Source organism: Eubalaena glacialis, chromosome 3, assembly GCF_028564815.1.
Source record: "Eubalaena glacialis isolate mEubGla1 chromosome 3, mEubGla1.1.hap2.+ XY, whole genome shotgun sequence".
In the NCBI taxonomy this organism is placed as follows: Eukaryota; Metazoa; Chordata; class Mammalia; order Artiodactyla; family Balaenidae; genus Eubalaena; species Eubalaena glacialis.
The window spans coordinates 187,769,670-187,786,414 of NC_083718.1; the positions used below are offsets into that span (position 1 = coordinate 187,769,670).

At 45.1% G+C, this 16,745-nt stretch overlaps 1 protein-coding gene across 6 annotated transcripts in view; it reads left to right on the plus strand.

The window, feature by feature from the left end:
- CLSTN1 (calsyntenin 1) overlaps positions 1–16,745 on the plus strand; it is a 78,346-nt gene that overhangs the window by 58,174 nt on the left and 3,427 nt on the right. For 4 of the 6 annotated variants that reach the window (XM_061185003.1, XM_061185004.1, XM_061185007.1 and 1 more), the window contains 11 exons: positions 14–163; positions 276–461; positions 3,032–3,280; positions 3,621–3,742; positions 8,459–8,621; positions 12,236–12,292; positions 13,602–13,759; positions 14,840–14,988; positions 15,282–15,508; positions 16,006–16,176; positions 16,516–16,661. In XM_061185003.1, the coding sequence (XP_061040986.1) occupies positions 14–163; positions 276–461; positions 3,032–3,280; positions 3,621–3,742; positions 8,459–8,621; positions 12,236–12,292; positions 13,602–13,759; positions 14,840–14,988; positions 15,282–15,508; positions 16,006–16,176; positions 16,516–16,661 (1,778 nt within the window). The remainder of the gene's footprint in view (positions 1–13; positions 164–275; positions 462–3,031; positions 3,281–3,620; positions 3,743–8,458; positions 8,622–12,235; positions 12,293–13,601; positions 13,760–14,839; positions 14,989–15,281; positions 15,509–16,005; positions 16,177–16,515; positions 16,662–16,745) is intronic. The other 2 variants (XM_061185005.1, XM_061185006.1) reach the window with 1 other exon arrangement.

Consider the following 16,745-nt stretch of genomic DNA (forward strand, 5'->3'; position numbering starts at 1 on the left):
TTCCTCTTGGCAGGTTATATAAAAAACACAGAGAAGCTGAACTACAGGAAAGAACAGCAGTACAAGCTGACAGTCACGGCTTACGACTGCGGGAAGAAGAGGGCAACAGAAGATGTTTTGGTGAAGATCAGCATCAAGCCCACCTGCACCCCTGGGTGGCAAGGTGAGCCTCACTGCCTCTCTGCTGCTGTCACACCTGCTCTGAAAACTTGTTCACCACGGAGACCTAACAGGAGTTTTCTTCCCCCCTGCCGCCCATGTGTGGGCCCACACAGGATGGAACAACAGGGTCGAGTATGAGCCTGGCACCGGTGCTTTGGCGCTCTTCCCAAACGTCCACCTGGAGACATGTGACGAATCGGTGGCCTCAGTGCAGGTGACGGTGGAGCTGGAGACCAGCCACATAGGGAAGGGCTGTGACCGCGACACCTACTCCGAGAAGTCCCTTCACCGGCTCTGTGGTAAGGAGGCGAGAGAGGGACCCTGAACCCCTAAAAGTCTGTTCAGAAGTGTGTGTGTGTGTGTGGTGTGTGTGTGTGTGTCTGTGCATTTTAAGAACCACTGATTTGAAGCAAGTATTTCTCTAACGTGCATTGAGAATCATCAAAATAGGCATTCTATAAGTGGAGTGAGCTTTAAATGAAATGAGACGTTTATGTAAGGACTGAAGGAAAAAAAAAGCTATAGGTAATGCAATAGCTTTTGGCAAACGTGAAGTAGAAAATGAAAACTAAGGAAACCTGCATCGAATTTATAGTCTTTATGTCCCACAAACAAGGTGTGGAGCAGCTGAGAGACAGAATGATCGCAAATCTGACCCAAGGCTAGTTCTCCATCTTCACCGTCAGTTTGGATATTTTTCTGGTTTGTCTGAATGAGGTAAAGGTGAGGTATGGATGCCTCTTGGGGAAAATGCTGAGGAGGAATGTTCCACTTGGCCGGTGGTAAAACACCAGTAACTTCAGTGGCCTCTCGATGCTCGGAAAGGGCCTTTTGTAGGGAGCATTTTCCAGTACTCATCTGTCTTTTCACTAAGTGATAACGACAGTTAGATTTAGGCAACCAGTTTTCTTTCATAATTGGAAATTGTCATATGAAGAATAAGCAAAAGGGAAAAAGTATATTCTCTGCTGGCTCGTCCTGATTCTGAATCCGAATATTCATAATCATGTACCTAAATGTATGTAAGTAAAGAGGTCTGGAATATTTTCTATTTTATACTATGTAAGTATAGTGTAAAAAACGTACTTTCTCATAATGCCATTATTTTTTATGGTATTAAATGAACATTCTCTCAGCAGAACAGTTTAAAGGTAGAAAGAATTTCCTGTTTGAGTGCTTACTGTACACTAGGTCCTTCCACATGTGTTATTTCATTTAATCTTCCCATCAGTCCTACAAAGGTGGTAGCATTGGCCTTGTCTTTACAGAAGAATTAGTGGAGACCGAGGGAGGCTGAGTCGCTTGCCCAAGGTCACACTTTTAGGAAGTGGCCGAGCTGGGATTTGGACCAAGATCGTATGATACTCAAAAGACCAGGCTGTCCCAGCCAAGTCATGCTGCCCCTAGGAATAGAGAAGTCAAGGGCCCAGTGGCTGTGAAAGGTTGCAAAATCCTCTGTGGATGAATTTAAAAGAAAATCGAGCCTGGCAATGTGTAACAAAAGTTGTGAAAATGTTTCATGTTCTTTGGCTTAGTATCCCATTTCTAGGAATTTATCCTAAGGGAATAATCATGGAGACACACAGAAGTCCTTGTCAAGGCAAGGTTTGTCACAGAGAAAAAATAGGGACAACTCCGTGTGCACAGGACAGACCAGTTAAATATATCACAGCACAAATTCTATACAATGAAATGCTATTCAGACATTTAAAATGATGCTGTAAAGAATATTACTGGGAATATATGTAGGTATGTACATAGCAGGACTCCATTTTTATAATATATTCATATTATACATATTTTATAACATATATTCATACGTATTATACATATTTTAACAATATGTGTACATTCATAAAGAAAGGACTGGAAGTGTTTATACCCAGATGTTAATAGTGGATATATTGGAGTGGGATCACAAGTAATGCTTCTTTTATTTTCTCTTTTCTTTATTTTTTTACTGAAGTATAGTCACTGTACAACATAGTGATTCACAGTTTTTAAAGGTTATACTCCTCTTTTTTTCTTCCTTTAAAAAAAAAATCCATGGTTATTATTTATGAATCTTTTTAATAATAAAAACCCTTATTTTTGAGGAAAAGTAAACTGGAACTAGCAAACTGTATAACCATTAAGATAAAAGTGGTACCTTAATACATGCACCCCAGTGTTCATAGCAGCATTGTTTACAATAACCAAGACATGGAAGTCACCTAAGTGTCCATGGACAGATGAATGGATAAAGAAGATATGTATATATATGTGTGTGTATATATGTATACACACACGCACACACACACACAGTGGAATATTACTCAGCCATAAAAAAGAATGAGATGTTGCCATTTGCAGCAACATGGGTGGACCTAGAGATTGTCATATTAAGTGAAGTAAGTCAGACAAAGACAAATATCATATGCTGTCACTTATATGTGGAATCTAAAAAAAATTACACAATTGAACTTATTTATAAAACAGAAATAGACTCACAGACATAGAAAACAAACTTATGGTTACCAAAGGGGGGAGGGGAGGGATAAATTAGGACTTTGGGGTAAATATATACACACTACCATATATAAAATAGATAAACAAGGACCTACTGTATAGCACAGGGAACTATACTCAATATCTTGTACTAACCTATAACAGAGGAGAATGTAAAAAAAAGAATATATATATATTTATATATGTATGTATAACTGAATCACTTTGCTGTACACCTGAAACTAACACAACATTGTAAATCAACTCTAGTTCAATTAAAAAAAAACAAAAAAACAAAGACGGTACCGTAGTGTGGCTTTGAAATGCTTATCCCTTTTGAGTTCGTCGCATGATGCCTAGTGAGCGTCTCCATGTTGCTTAGGCGCTGCGTCTGGCACAGCTGAGCTGCTCCCTTCCCCGGGCGGCTCCTTAAACTGGACCATCGGCCTCCCCACGGACAATGGCCACGACAGTGACCAGGTCTTCGAGTTCAATGGCACTCAAGGGGTTAGGGTCCCAGATGGCGTCGTTTCCGTCAACCCCAAGGAGCCTTTTACGATCTCTGTGTGGATGAGGCACGGGCCGTTTGGCAGGAAGAAGGAGACGGTCCTTTGCAGCTCAGACAAAACAGGTGGGTGAGCTTCGCTGTAAGGGGCGTCCGCTGCAGTGGTGCCTGGAGGTGGGCACCTTTTTCTAACCCTAAAGGCTCCCACACGCTCTTGGTGACACACGTTGTTCTGTGGTCAAGACACTGCACTGGTCTCTGGGCGTTTGTTAGCTTTACTCAGTGGATTGGGCCCCTCTTCTCAGTAAAGCCCAAGCGTATTTTTTCCTAAACCCTGCCTTGGCCCACCATGGAGAGTTCATCCATGCTGATAAAAACTGTGTCTTCAAGATCCATTAAAGAAATAGCTTTTATTTCTCCTTTGGGTCTTAAGTCGGCAGTTTACTAGTTGAATTACTCTTCGCAGATATGAACCGACACCATTATTCACTCTATGTCCACGGCTGCCGGCTTATTTTCCTCCTCCGTCAGGATCCTTCAGAAGAGAAGAAATACAAACCTGCAGAATTCCACTGGAAGTTGAATCAGGTGAGTGCATGGAAAACTCACTGCTATGGATGTTTTTCAGAGAGATTAAATGGGCATTGCGACCGTGAACAGGACCGGCTGTTTATGGGCAGGGTTTATTTAAGACTTTATGATTTCTGTGTCTGTGGGTAATAGGACAGCAAATTAAATCCACTGAACTCCTTTTTACTGAAAGCCTAAGTTTGTTTTTTTACATGTACCTGTTTTATACATAAAATACTAATACAGGCGTACCTCATTTTATTGCGCTTCACAGATATTGCAGTTTTTATAAATTGAAGGCTTGTGGCAACCCTGCATTGTCAGATAATGTTAGCATTTTTTAGCAGTATTTTTTAATTAAGGTATGCACACTTATTTTTTAGACATAATGCAGTTGCACACTTAATAGGCCACAGTATAGTGTAAACATAAATTTATATGCACTGGGAAACCAAAATAAATTCGTAAGACTCGCTTTATTGTGACACTCGATTTATTGGTGTGGTCTGGAACCAAACCTGTGATATCTCCAAGGTGTGCCTGTATAAAGAAATGATATGTTTTAAATCCCAAATATCGTGTTATAACTTATTGAGATAAGCAGTACTTGCTTAAAAATTGGGATTGAGGTCCTTGTATTTGTTTATTATTTAAGGCCTTGGCTCCCAAATTGTGCCAAGGATCCTGGGTGCCTCAGCAAATTCAGGGGTGCGATGGGATATTTTAAATATTCAAGGAACCAGCAGTCTTGACATCTTTCAGATATCACATAAACTATTAGCTCGTGGGAATTTATAGTTTCAACATTAGAGCACATTATACTTCTTGTGATGATGTCATATCTTTGCAAAGCTGATTTCCTAACAGTTGCTGTGATAAAAATCAAGTGTCATGTGCAAAGAATCAGTGTGTTACAGGAAATGAGGAGATGCTGTAAACTGAGAAAGCCCTTTCATTAAAATCACAGCAGGTCGTTTCCTCTTGTGATTTAGAGTTGGGACAAGAAGGAAGCCTGAGCTTAATTTATTTGCCTCATGGAGTTTGTGGATAAGAGCTGACATAGTGTTATATGTGCCTGTAGTTGGTAAAATATAACATTGTCTGAAACAGTTACAAGATAGATAGATACATAAGAGCACATATGAGAAAGGAAAAAAGTATGTGATGGTGGAAAGATGAAGTGACTGTCCAGTTGGCAGCGTTCATCTCTTACTGTTGTAATTTTTATTTACATAGATCATTTCTTTCTCGGAAACTTTTGTCGTAAGTTTTTTCAAGAAACTAAGAAAGGTATCATCCAGAAAAAAATTTTGCAATGTAGGTAGACATTTTAGGTATAGTTCTGTTTTAGTAACCACAGTCTACATTTATATATTCAGTTTCTTCTGATTACATGTTTTAGAAACTTTATCATGGAAAATTTCACACATAGGTAAAAGTGGACAGATGAGTGTAAGGAACAACTCCACACACCCTGGCTTCAATAATTATCAGCTCTTGGTCAACATTGTTTCATTGTTACCTCCACTATTAATAATTTTTTGTTCAAATTGTCTCATAGATGTTTTCGTGTTTACAAATTTGTTTGTTTGAATCAGGATCCAAATAAGGGGCCATACGCTGGGATTGGCTGATAGACCTTTTGAGTTTATTTTAATCTACAGATTTTCCTCTTCTCTCTTGGAATTTCTTTGGTGACCAAACACACTCCTGTCTCTTCCTTATACCCTGTAAATTGGGACTGGGCTCTAAAGGCTTGATCAGAATGGGGTTTGTATGTTTCTGATGTGTTTAAGCTCAGTCGGGCTGTTTCTCTTTGTGATTTAAGCAGCCGTCAGTGGTCAGCGTCACCACCCTTGTGGCACTTTATCTCTGGTCACTTGGGTCGTAGGAAGTGTGTTCTCAGGAAGGGCTCATGGGAACAGTTAATTCCTGAGTTCTTACATGTTGTTTTAATAGTTTGTCTGTGGCCTTTATACTGAAGGTCACTTTGGCTGGATATAACATCTCTGGCTCCGATGTAAGATTTCCAAGAACAGAAAATCTGTTTCTCCATTGAGTTCTGATGTAAAATGTTGCCGTTAAAATCCGACAACAACCTGATTTTCTTTCCTTTATAAAACACTCAGTCTTTTTGTTTGGATGACCATGGGATGTGGTTTTTTTTTTTTTTTCCTTCTTTTTTTTAAGGTCATTTAATTTTACGAATATGTCTTGGTTGTTTTAGGTCTGTTTTCCCAAATATGTGGTATGCCTTTTAGTATCTAGTTTCAAACGTTTTGGTATTTCAGGAAAGTTTTTGTTACAGTTTTTAGTATTCTCTTCTATTGCTTTGGTTTTCCTCTCTGGGGCTCCTCTTATCTTTTGTTGATATTCTTTACCTGTTTTCTGTATCTTTCCCTTTTGTTTAAATCATTTCTGTGCTTTGTCACCTCATTTCTGAGTTGCTCTAATTACAAACTATGTTCTTCTGTTTCGTCATTTTCCTCATGTCTTTTAGTGTGTTTTGAAATAACAGATTATCATTTTCATCTCTTTTGTTAGGTATGTCTTTCAGGTATGGTTTCATTATCTGAAGGGAGGTTATTCCCTTTGGTTGTCTTTTTTTTTTTTCTTTTAAAAACTTTTTGGGATTGAGTCGTGATCATTTTTCCCTCCTCAGTTTTACATGAAATTAGCTTTCCTACACTTTGAAAAGCATGACTTTTTTTTTTTCCTAGCTTTAGGGTTTGATCTCTCCCTTCTGTTGTTTTCATAAAGTATTTTTTAAAAAATGTGGCTTCACACACTCTGGTATCACCTGGATCAGAAGCCCTGTTGCTTTCCTCCACCCAACTTGTTTCAGCATTCATGTAGTCACTTTGTCACCAGTATTGTCGTGGGTGTTGTCTGTGGTTTGGGGTTTTACTACCCTAATCACCGTGTTTTCAAGGAAATTAAAAAATTATTACTAATTCTCCTACTCTCTTCTCAGAATATGCTCATGGTATTTCCCAAGAAACCTGTACTATTTTAAAAACTGGGGGTGTAATATAAATTACTTTCTGAAGCAGCATATATTACAGAACTTGTTTTAAATAAAGAAACTAAAATTAAGATCTTATCTGTCTCAAAAGTGCATTACTGTGCAATTTCTTTATTTAGAAATCTGTGATTATACATTTATACACACATAAATTATGCATATATAATAAACATATATACAATATTAGAGATTTTAATTTTTTCCTCAGACTTATCAAGAGCAGCTGCTTTTCTTTTGGGGGTAATCTTTGGTAATTTCTTCATTTATTTTGATGTTTCTGGTCTGTTTTAGCTCTTGATTTCTCCTTGGTTCAGTTTCTTAGAATTTAAAGGTAAATTGGGCGAGCTTTTTATTTATTTTTTTATTTATTATTTCTAAATATTTATTTTTGGCTGCATCGGGTCTTAGTTGTGGCACGCGGGCTATTCGTTGTGGCACATGGGCTTCTCTCTAGTTGTGACGCAGGGGCTTCTTTCTAGTTGCGGTGTGCGGGCTCAGTAGTTGTGGTGTGTGGGCTTAGTTGCCCTGCTGCATGTGGGATCTTAGTTCCCCAACCAGGGATCAAACTCATGTCCCCTGCATTGGAAGGCAGATTTCTTCGCCACTGGACCACACAGGGAAGTCCCTGGGCAGGCTTTTTAAAAATACAGTTTTAGAAATTTCATCCCATAGCGTCTCCTTCTCTGCCTGTCCCTGTTCTTGCATGTATGCCTCTTCCTCTAAAGCCAGAAATCAGGGAATGCCAGACCAGCCAGGCCTTGGAGACTGCAGACCAGCACCCCACGTGACAACAGGGGAGATATTGGGGAGCTGCTCCTTCATGATAGGAGAGGAGCTCAGTTGAATTTGGCCATCTGAGCTGTATGTTCGTATTTATTTAGACCAGCACCTTTGAACCGAAAAAGAAAGCACATGTGCTGTAGTGGGCCTCGTTCAGAAACTGGAGGCATTTTTCATTTTTTTTAAAAAAAATTTATTTATTTATTTATTTATTTTTGGCTCTGTTGGGTCTTCGTTGCTGCACACGGGCTTTCTCTAGTTGCGGCAAGCAGGGGCTACTCTTCGTTGTGGTGCGTGGGCTCTCATTGCGGTGGCTTCTCTTGTTGCGGAGCACAGGCTCTAGGTGCGCGGGCTTCAGTAGTTGCAGCACGTGGGCTCAGGAGTTGTGGCTCGTGGGCTCTAGAGCTCAGGCTCAGTAGTTGTGGTGCACAGGCTTAGTTGCTCCGTGGCATGTGGGATCTTTCCAGACCAGGGCTCGAACCCCGTGGCCCCTGCATTGGCAGGCGGATTCTTAACCACTGCGCCACCAGGGAAGTGCCACATTTTTCATTCTGATCCAGAAAAGGAATGGCCAGCCGCCTGGGTGGTGTCCATCCTGCCGATACTAGAATTTCCTGGTGTCATGCTCTTGGCAGAAGGGAATCGGGCAGCTCCCTGTCTGGGGTCCTGTCACATGACGAATGAGTAGCGCCCCCAAGTCTGAAGTGTCCTAGAGATGGTAGTGTCACCTTGCCCTTTTGGGGTGAGATGCGGTGGGATGAGACGTATTTTGTTGTTGTCATTTTAAGTCTTTTCCTTTTTAGGAAGACAGAGGTTCATTCTGGGTGACTTGTTCTCGTGTCCAGTTGTGTCGCTCTCATGGCTGTGTCTTTGGGTGAGCGGGAAGGTGGACGTTTCACACTTAACCACCCACCCCCTTGGCCTCGTAGGTCTGTGACGAGGAATGGCATCACTATGTCCTCAACGTGGAAATCCCCAACGTGACTCTTTATGTGGACGGCGTCTCTCACGAGCCCTTCTCTGTGACCGAAGACTACCCGCTTCATGCATCCAAGATCGAAACCCAGCTCATGGTTGGAGCTTGCTGGCAAGGTAACGGTCATCGGTACCCCGTCCCCTCCAGGCTTTGAGAATTCAGTGCTTCTTCTCTGCTCTGTTGGTGGAAACAGGCTGCTCTCAGCGTCTCACATCCCTTACTGTCCTCTCCTTTCTCTTTTCGTTTCTTTGCCCGGTGTAGCCTTTCTGGGGGGCACGGCTGCTGCCAGGCTCCAGGAGGGCTCTATTTACGATGCTTGATGAAGGCGTTAAAGGATGGGAACTCCTTTCCCGGGGGTCCAGGAGGAGGTATGCAGAGGGAGAGTGTCATTGAGGGCCTTGTTTATAAATTATTTATAAATTAACCTGTTCGTTGGAAAGTTTACAAAAACAGAGAGGCAACCATCAGGCACAGACATGTGAGTTGCTTCGGCCAGGAGGGCTCGTCAGAGTGATTAGCACTTGATAACCTGGCGGGAGCACCTTCAGTGAGGATTGGGGGAGAGTCCGTGGGCGTCTCTGCTGGAAGACCAGGACGGGATGTGATGACAGCCACCAGCGAGACGATACCTTTTATTCTTGTTTTCTGAGTGGCAGGCTGTGTGCCAGTGGCTTCACATGCATTATCTCATTAATCCTAATAATATATTTGCGGGGCAGAAGCTCTTTTTATCCCTATTTCATAGCTGAAAAACCGGGGCTCAGGGAAGTGGTGAGCTGTGTTACCAGCTGGTTACGTGGTGCTAGGATTTGAACCGCTGGAGCCAGTGCACTCAGGCCCAGCGTTCTGACCCACCAAACCAGGGGTGCTAACCTTTTCTGTGCCACGGAGTCCTTTGGTGGTCTGTGAAGCCTATGGACCTTTCTCAGGATAATTTTTTATTAGTCTGTAAAACAAAATAAAATACATAGAATTTCAAAGGCGACCAATTAAACTGAAATACAGTTATCAAAGTACTAAAAGGGTAAATTTGTAAATTAGTAACATCTGTGCCGCTTTATTAACTCATAAAGATCAGGCACCTCCATTAACTGCCAGGAGTCAGAGCAGGAGGGGCTTTGTAACCATGCTGTGTATCTACAGCAGAGCAGCTGGTAGGACATGATATCTGTCGGCACAGTCATAGTTTCTTCTAATATTCCTGTGATTTGTAGCTGACATTTATAACCAAGGGGAAAACTAAATTTTAGAAGTTAGTAAAAATTAAGCATGTGATTTTTCCCAGACCCATTGGTCTGCCCTCAAGGTTCATGGGCACCCCCCTCCAACTTTGCCCCTGGCTCTGTGTTGTGTCACTTCAGGGTGTCATCATCACTACGTGTACCTGCTAAATAGGCCTTCTTTTTCCTTCCCTTTGGAAACATTGTACCTTGAGTTAGGTTAGAAATTTATGAAAGAGCCTAACTGCCAAGACAGTTTTGCTGCTTTTAGGAGAATTTGAATTTCATAATTTTCCTGCAGATCCTTTCAGGTGAAAAAGAATAAGACAGTATTTCACGGTGAACTTCTTCAGCAAATTTCCAGATTTATTACTGGTGACAATCCATCTGTGAGAAAGTAGAACGTGAGACCAAGGAATGAGGAATAAATTATTAGAAAGTTTTTAGTTGTTACCCTTAAAATTTCAGGAAGTTTTTAGTTGTTACTCTTAAAAATTTAGTTCAAACTTCCTTCCCAAATTAAACAATAATTTCTGAGTAATGATTTTAAAAATAAGAATAAGAATACAAGGGATTTCCCTGGAGGTCCAGTGGTTAAGACTCTGCACTTCCACTGCAGGGGGCGCGGGTTTGATCCCTGGTCAGGGAACTAAGTAAGATCCCACATGCTGCACGGCGTGGCCAAAAAAAAACAAAGAATAAGAACACAAGTGTGGGGACTTCCCTGGTGGCGCAGTGGTTAAGAATCTGCCTGCCAGTGCAGGGGACACGGGTTCAAGCCCTGGTCCGGGAAGATCCCACATGCTGTGGAGCAACTAAGCCCGTGCGCCACAACTACTGAGCCCACGCTCTAGGGCCCGCGAGCCATAACTACTGAGCCTGCGCTCTAGAGCCCGCGAGCCACAATTAATGAAGTCTGCGCGCCTAGAGCCTGTGCTCCGCAACAAGAGAAGCCACCGCAATGAGAAGCCCGCACACCGCAAGGAAGAGTAGCCCCCGCTCGCCACAACTAAAGAAAGCCCACGCTCAGCAACGATAAATAAATAAATAAATAGGCATGATATTTACATATTAAAAAAAAAAAAAGAAAGAATACAAGTGTGAACCTAAACGTTATTTTGTATTCTGGGAACTTTGTTACATGGGTTAAAATACCACCCCCCCCCACCCCGTCCCACCCTGCCTTCCTCTTCATGTCACGGTGTCTCTGCCATCAGATGGCAATCACTTTTCAATCTTTCTCATCTCTTTCTACCTCAGCCCTCAGCATCCTCAGCCAGAAGAATCTGCCTAAATTTCCAAACCAAACACAAGTTCTAAAAATTTTAGTTAATGGGTGAAGGAGATCTCCTTTCTTCCATTCAGGGGATTTGAAGTCCCTTTCCCTTCAAGTTCATTGTGCGGAGCCTGGGCTGGAGGCCCGCCTCGTGGGATTAACGGAAACGTCAGTTGTAACTGTGTGTTAGGGGGACGTAGGAGCTGTGTGGGCTCCGGGGCTCACCTGTGCACACCTGGCCTCGTCCCCTTGTGGCCACAGCAGGAAAGGCGGTGAGGCCTGCACCGTGGGGTGGGGCGGGGAAAGGGAAGCCGTGCACCCACCGCGTGGTCTGGAGAGTGGAAATTCTGTCCTCCGTCGCTGGGCGGGTGCCTCGACCCAGAACGCTGGTCGGGAACCACAGCCGCCGTCCCCAGGCCCGGCACCGATTATGTTTCTCTGGGTGAGTTCCTTAACCTCTGACTCTCCCTTTCTGTTCAGAGAAACTGGTTAAAAATGCCTTCTTTCCTCTGTCACTTGGAAGTCAAAGTCTAAACCAATGTGAGCTCCTTTTGAGCTTTCAAAAAAGACATACATGTTCACTACATACCAGGCTTTGGACGCTGACACGTGTCTTCCCCGTTAAAAAGGCCGGCGCTGTGGTCCAGGGTGGGTGCCTTTCGCACCAGGTACGTCTCTGCCGTCAGCGCCAGCTGCCACCTCGCAGTGTCCTGCCTCGACAGGTTGAGGAGATCAGTGAATTCAGTGCACAGCTTTTACTCATCTCATTTTGAATCCAACCTGTGTTTTGGCAAGGAGGCTGCGGGAAGGTGGAATAAAAGAATGGAAAGAGATAAACAACAAGGTCCTACTGTATAGCACAGGGAACTACAATATATTCAATATCATGTGATAAACCATAATGGAAAAGAATATGAAAAAGAATATATATGTATAATTGAATCGCTTTGCTGTAAAATTAACACAATATTGTAAATCAACTATACTTAAATAAAATAAATTAAAAAAAAAAAAAAAGAATGGAAAGAAGCACGGGGGTGGTAAATATCCCTTTGGGAAAAGGTGACCAAGTACAGGTTTCATCCAGGTGTGGAGTGTGTCCCCAAGAGGGATGGGAGGGGAATTTTTCTCTTTGTGTTTGTGTTTGGTAGCTTTTCAAAACTAATTTTCAAGGTCCAGTTTGAAGAGCCTAACCTCTTGGTCCTTTTCTATTGTCTGTCTTGCTTTTCTACAGAGTATTCAGGAGTTGAAAATGACAATGAAACTGAGCCTGTGCCTGTGGCCTCTGCAGGTTGCTGGACTTTCTTGCCTACGGTTCACTATTGTGTTTCATTTAAAGTCGAGACATCAATTCATTGTGCATTTCGCATGAGACGCCCAAGTTGCATTTTGGTTCCAGACACTATTTGAGCTGCTGCTTTGCCTTATGCTACCCCACTGCATCATGGGATTTCCCTTTTCTGCCCATTCTGATCCCAGTTGAAGTGAGAGCAAACGACTCATTAATGCAATGTACTAATGGGAATTTTTTTTTTTCCTCATCAAATTTTATCCCATCCCACTGCGTGAGGCGCCCCGCTGAAATCTCACAGGCTAAGTTTGGTTGGGAGGCCACCTCCTGCTTCTCGTGTGTCTGAAACAGGAGACAGGAAAAGACTCGTGTCTAGATATTCTGTCCTGACTGATAATAAGTTTTAAATAATGTTTCTTAGAAATCTCGATCCCTAGTGACGATTTAGTGTCTAACGTCCCTTATCCGGAGTGAGGCATGCTGCTGACAATTGGTCTCTCCTCCTCCTTCAGTGTAAGAACAGGGTTTAGTACCTCCTGGTTTTGGCTCTTTGTTACAGTCTGTCAAGGGCCACCTTCTGGCTTTTTCTTATAACATCTTCACTCTTCCCAGTTATCCTCAGTAGTAGGAGACAGGCACACTGGGACTCAACAAAATAGCCGTGTAGGCGGCCTTGATACTAGGCTTTGTGCAGGGTGGGATTTTAGCATTCCTTTTATCTTTCTACTCCTGCCTGTGTACGTTCATCCCCGAGTTTGTATGTATTCCCCGAGTATGCTCAGTTAGAAAAAGCAACCCAGGGGAATTACCTGGCGGTCCAATGGTTAGGACTTGGTGCTTTCAGTGCAGGGACCAGGGTTTGATCCCTGGTCACGGCGCAGCCAAAAAAAAAAAAAGAAAAGAAAAAAAAAGAAACCCAGCGCCTGATCCAGCTGATTGAGAAGGCAGTGGTTGAAGAGGCTGGCGCTGGTAGGACATCACTTGTGAACCATGATGACGGGTGCAGCGAGGGCCACCCTTACCAGGAAGTGGCCGCATGTGTGGGGACACTCACGGGACCTCTTGGCTTCTGGGCTTCGGGGGAGGGACCCCCAGCTCCTCTCTTCTCCGGGCCACATGCATGATCATAAACCATTTAATTTCCTCATTGTGCTTCCATGTCGATTGCAAGGCTAACAGGATCTGGTAGGAACTAACCCGCATGTCCACCCATCAGGCTGCCACCACCGGTAACATCGCATTGAAAAGTGAAGCAGGAGGCCCTGGGCTGCACTCACAACTTCTGCTTTTCCACCCCCGTGTTCTGCAGGTGGTGACCTGCACATGACTCAGTTTTTCCGAGGTAATCTGGCTGGCCTGACGATCCGTTCCGGGAAACTCGCAGATAAGAAAGTGATTGACTGTCTGTATACCTGCAAAGAGGGGCTAGACCTGCACGTCCCCGAAGACAGCGGCAGCGGTGTCAAGGTAACACCAGCACCCACCTGCACGGCACCCACGACTTCCTCAAGCACAAGTGCGGAGGCTGTTGGCATAAGGATCGATCGGTGATTGGTCCTGAGCTGCTTTTACTCACAGCATCTCCGACACCACACGCATCGGGTGTCTTTGTCACACCAATTCTCCAGCTCCTGGACCCCGACTCCCCAGGCGTCCTGTAATCCAGTTCAGTCCTGACACTAACTGGGCACCAGGCCCCACTGCCCCCCACATGCCTGCTCCTCTGGTGCCAGCTGCAAGGATCCGGACCTCCGGTACCCACACTTGGCTGAAAAAAGTCGAGGGTTCCTACAATCCGTCGCCCTTTTCAGGTTCAATAATTTGCTAGAACTGCTCAGAAAACAGTTCATTTACTATTACTGGCTTATTATGAAGGATACAACTCAGGAACAAGCAGGTGGAAGAGAGGCACAGGACCAGGAGTGGAGGAGGGTGCACGGGCCTTCCACGCCCCCTCCAGGTGCACCACCCTCCCGGCACCTCGCTGTGTCCACCAGCCCAGAAGCTCTCCAGACCCTGTTGTTTAGAAGTTTTTGTGGAGGGTCTGTTATGTAGGTATGATTGATCAAATCATTGACCACTGTTGATTAATTAACTCAATCTCCAGTCTCTCTCCCCTCCCCAGAGTTTAGAGGTGAGGCTGAAGGTCCAATGTAATCACGTGGTTGGTTTCTTTGGCAACCAGCCTACATCCAAGAGTCACCTCATTAAGGTAAATTCTGGGGTGGCTGAAAGGGGCTTATTAGGAATAAAAAAAGATGCCGCTATCCCTCAGGAAATTCCAAAAGTTTTAGGAGCTCTATGCCAGAAACCAGGGACAAAGACCAAATATATATTTCCTGTTATATCACAGATCTGTCTGTGCCTTAGATATTTACCATCATATAATAGGGTCACGGTCACTGGAATTATGTGAGCTTTTCTTCTCCAAGTCACCAATCCAAATCAATCCCAAGCTAATCCTCTTTGTCGAAGTGTTCGTGGTTTCAGCTTCTTGCAGTTAGAACCTTATTCTGTTCCTGTCTCTCTGTTTTGGTGCCATTTCAGATCCAAGCCAACCCCAGTCAGTCAGTGTTGACCTTGGAGGGAGAGGATGTAGGGGAGTTGGATAAGGCCATGCAGCACATTTCCTACCTGAATTCACGACAGTTCCCCACACCCGGGATCCGAAGACTCAAAATCACCAGCATGGTCAAGTATGTGCTGACTTTTAACAATAAACCTGTCTTTGCTCAGTGACCCTTGAGAAGAAAATGTGTGTATTTAGGTTTTTAAGTCAACCCAGCCTCCCTTCTGTAAGGAAAGGTGATCCGTCCCTCGTTACCAGAAAGTTTGAGTGATGTTTGGAAGCACATTCCGGGAGTGGCCGGCGTCTTGTCCCCTAGGTGGTTGTGGAATCCTGTGGTCCACCTCCGAGCGCCTTTGTCTGTGTGGCTTGAGAAGCCGCCTCTTAAAGCCCTGACCCTTCCATCCCCTTCCTTGTTGGCAGGTGTTTTAATGAGGCCACCTGCCTCTCAGTCCCCCCGTTGGATGGCTACGTGATGGTTTTGCAGCCGGAAGAGCCCAAGATCAGTCTGAGTGGCATCCACCATTTTGCTCGAGCGGCTTCCGAATTTGAAAGTTCGGAGGGGGTTTTCCTTTTCCCCGAGCTTCGGATCATCAGCACCATCACGAGAGAGGTGGAGCCCGAAGGAGAAGGGGACGAGGACCCCACAGGTAACAGCCTAGACCAGTCGCCCCAAAGTGGGCGGCTGAAACCCCACTGCTGCTACTTATTTCTTGGCCCTTTTCCTCTGTGATTTTGTAGACTTGAATGTTTTAATGCTGTTCTTGGGTCTGCTTCTGGAATCTGACCCGCGGGCTAGAGCTCATTATGATCTTTGGAAACCCACCTGGAGGGTCCTTTCATCTTTTTTCCAGCTTGACGTCAGAATCTGGGATGGCTCTTGTGGGTTGAGAGGATGGAGACCAGGGCAGGGGTTGCTGCTGTAGGGGTGCTCCTGCTGGCTGGCCCCCCATTCTCAGGCCTTCCTGGTGGCCAGTCCTCCTAGACACATAAAGCACCCCCAATTCTTGAAAATGACTGTCCCGTACCTCCGTCCGTGGTCCCTAAAAGGCCTCTGTGAGGTTGAGGAGGAGCAGACAGGCGGTCGCTGTGAGCACCTCCCTGGGCTCCACAGCCTCTGCTATTTCCGGTTGGGCCATTTTTGCAGTTCAAGAGTCACTGGTGTCGGAGGAGATTGTCCACGACCTAGACACCTGCGAGGTCACGGTGGAGGGAGAGGAACTGAACCGAGAGCAGGAGAGCCTAGAAGTGGACGCGGGCCACCTGCAGCAGAAGGGCATCGAAGTGAGCAGCTCTGACCTGGGCGTGGTCTTCACAGGTGAGAGGCCAGACCCCAGACCGGGAGAGTGAAGGCTCAGAGCTCAGCGCCCACCTCCTCCCAGCTCAGCAGCTGGAGAGAGTCCTGGAGGAGGTGGGAAAGGATGAGCGGTGGCCACACACCTTCTCCCAGACGGGAGGGGAAGCACAGCTCTGCCTGGTGTCCCGTCCTCATAACGGGTAGAAGCTTGGGCGCGTGTGGCACCTGCCCCTTAGCAGGGGATGACGCCCCCGCAGTTGGCAAGCCAGACGCGCGGCTGGGTGGCTCTGGGGCCCGCCTGCGCCTGCCTTTGCCCTCGGCCCGTGTCCCTAAGCTCAGCCGCCGCTGTCTTCCCTGCAGGTGTCGACACCATGGCCAGCTACGAGGAGGTCTTGCACCTCCTGCGCTACCGGAACTGGCACACCAGGTCCTTGCTTGACCGGAAGTTCAAGCTTGTGTGCTCCGAGCTGAATGGTCGCTACATCAGCAACGAGTTCCAGGTGGAGGTGGGTGCCGGGCTGTGCCGAGCAGGGCCAGCAGCGTGGTCACCAGGCGCCTCGCTCACGGCCCTGATGTTGGCAGATGCCGAT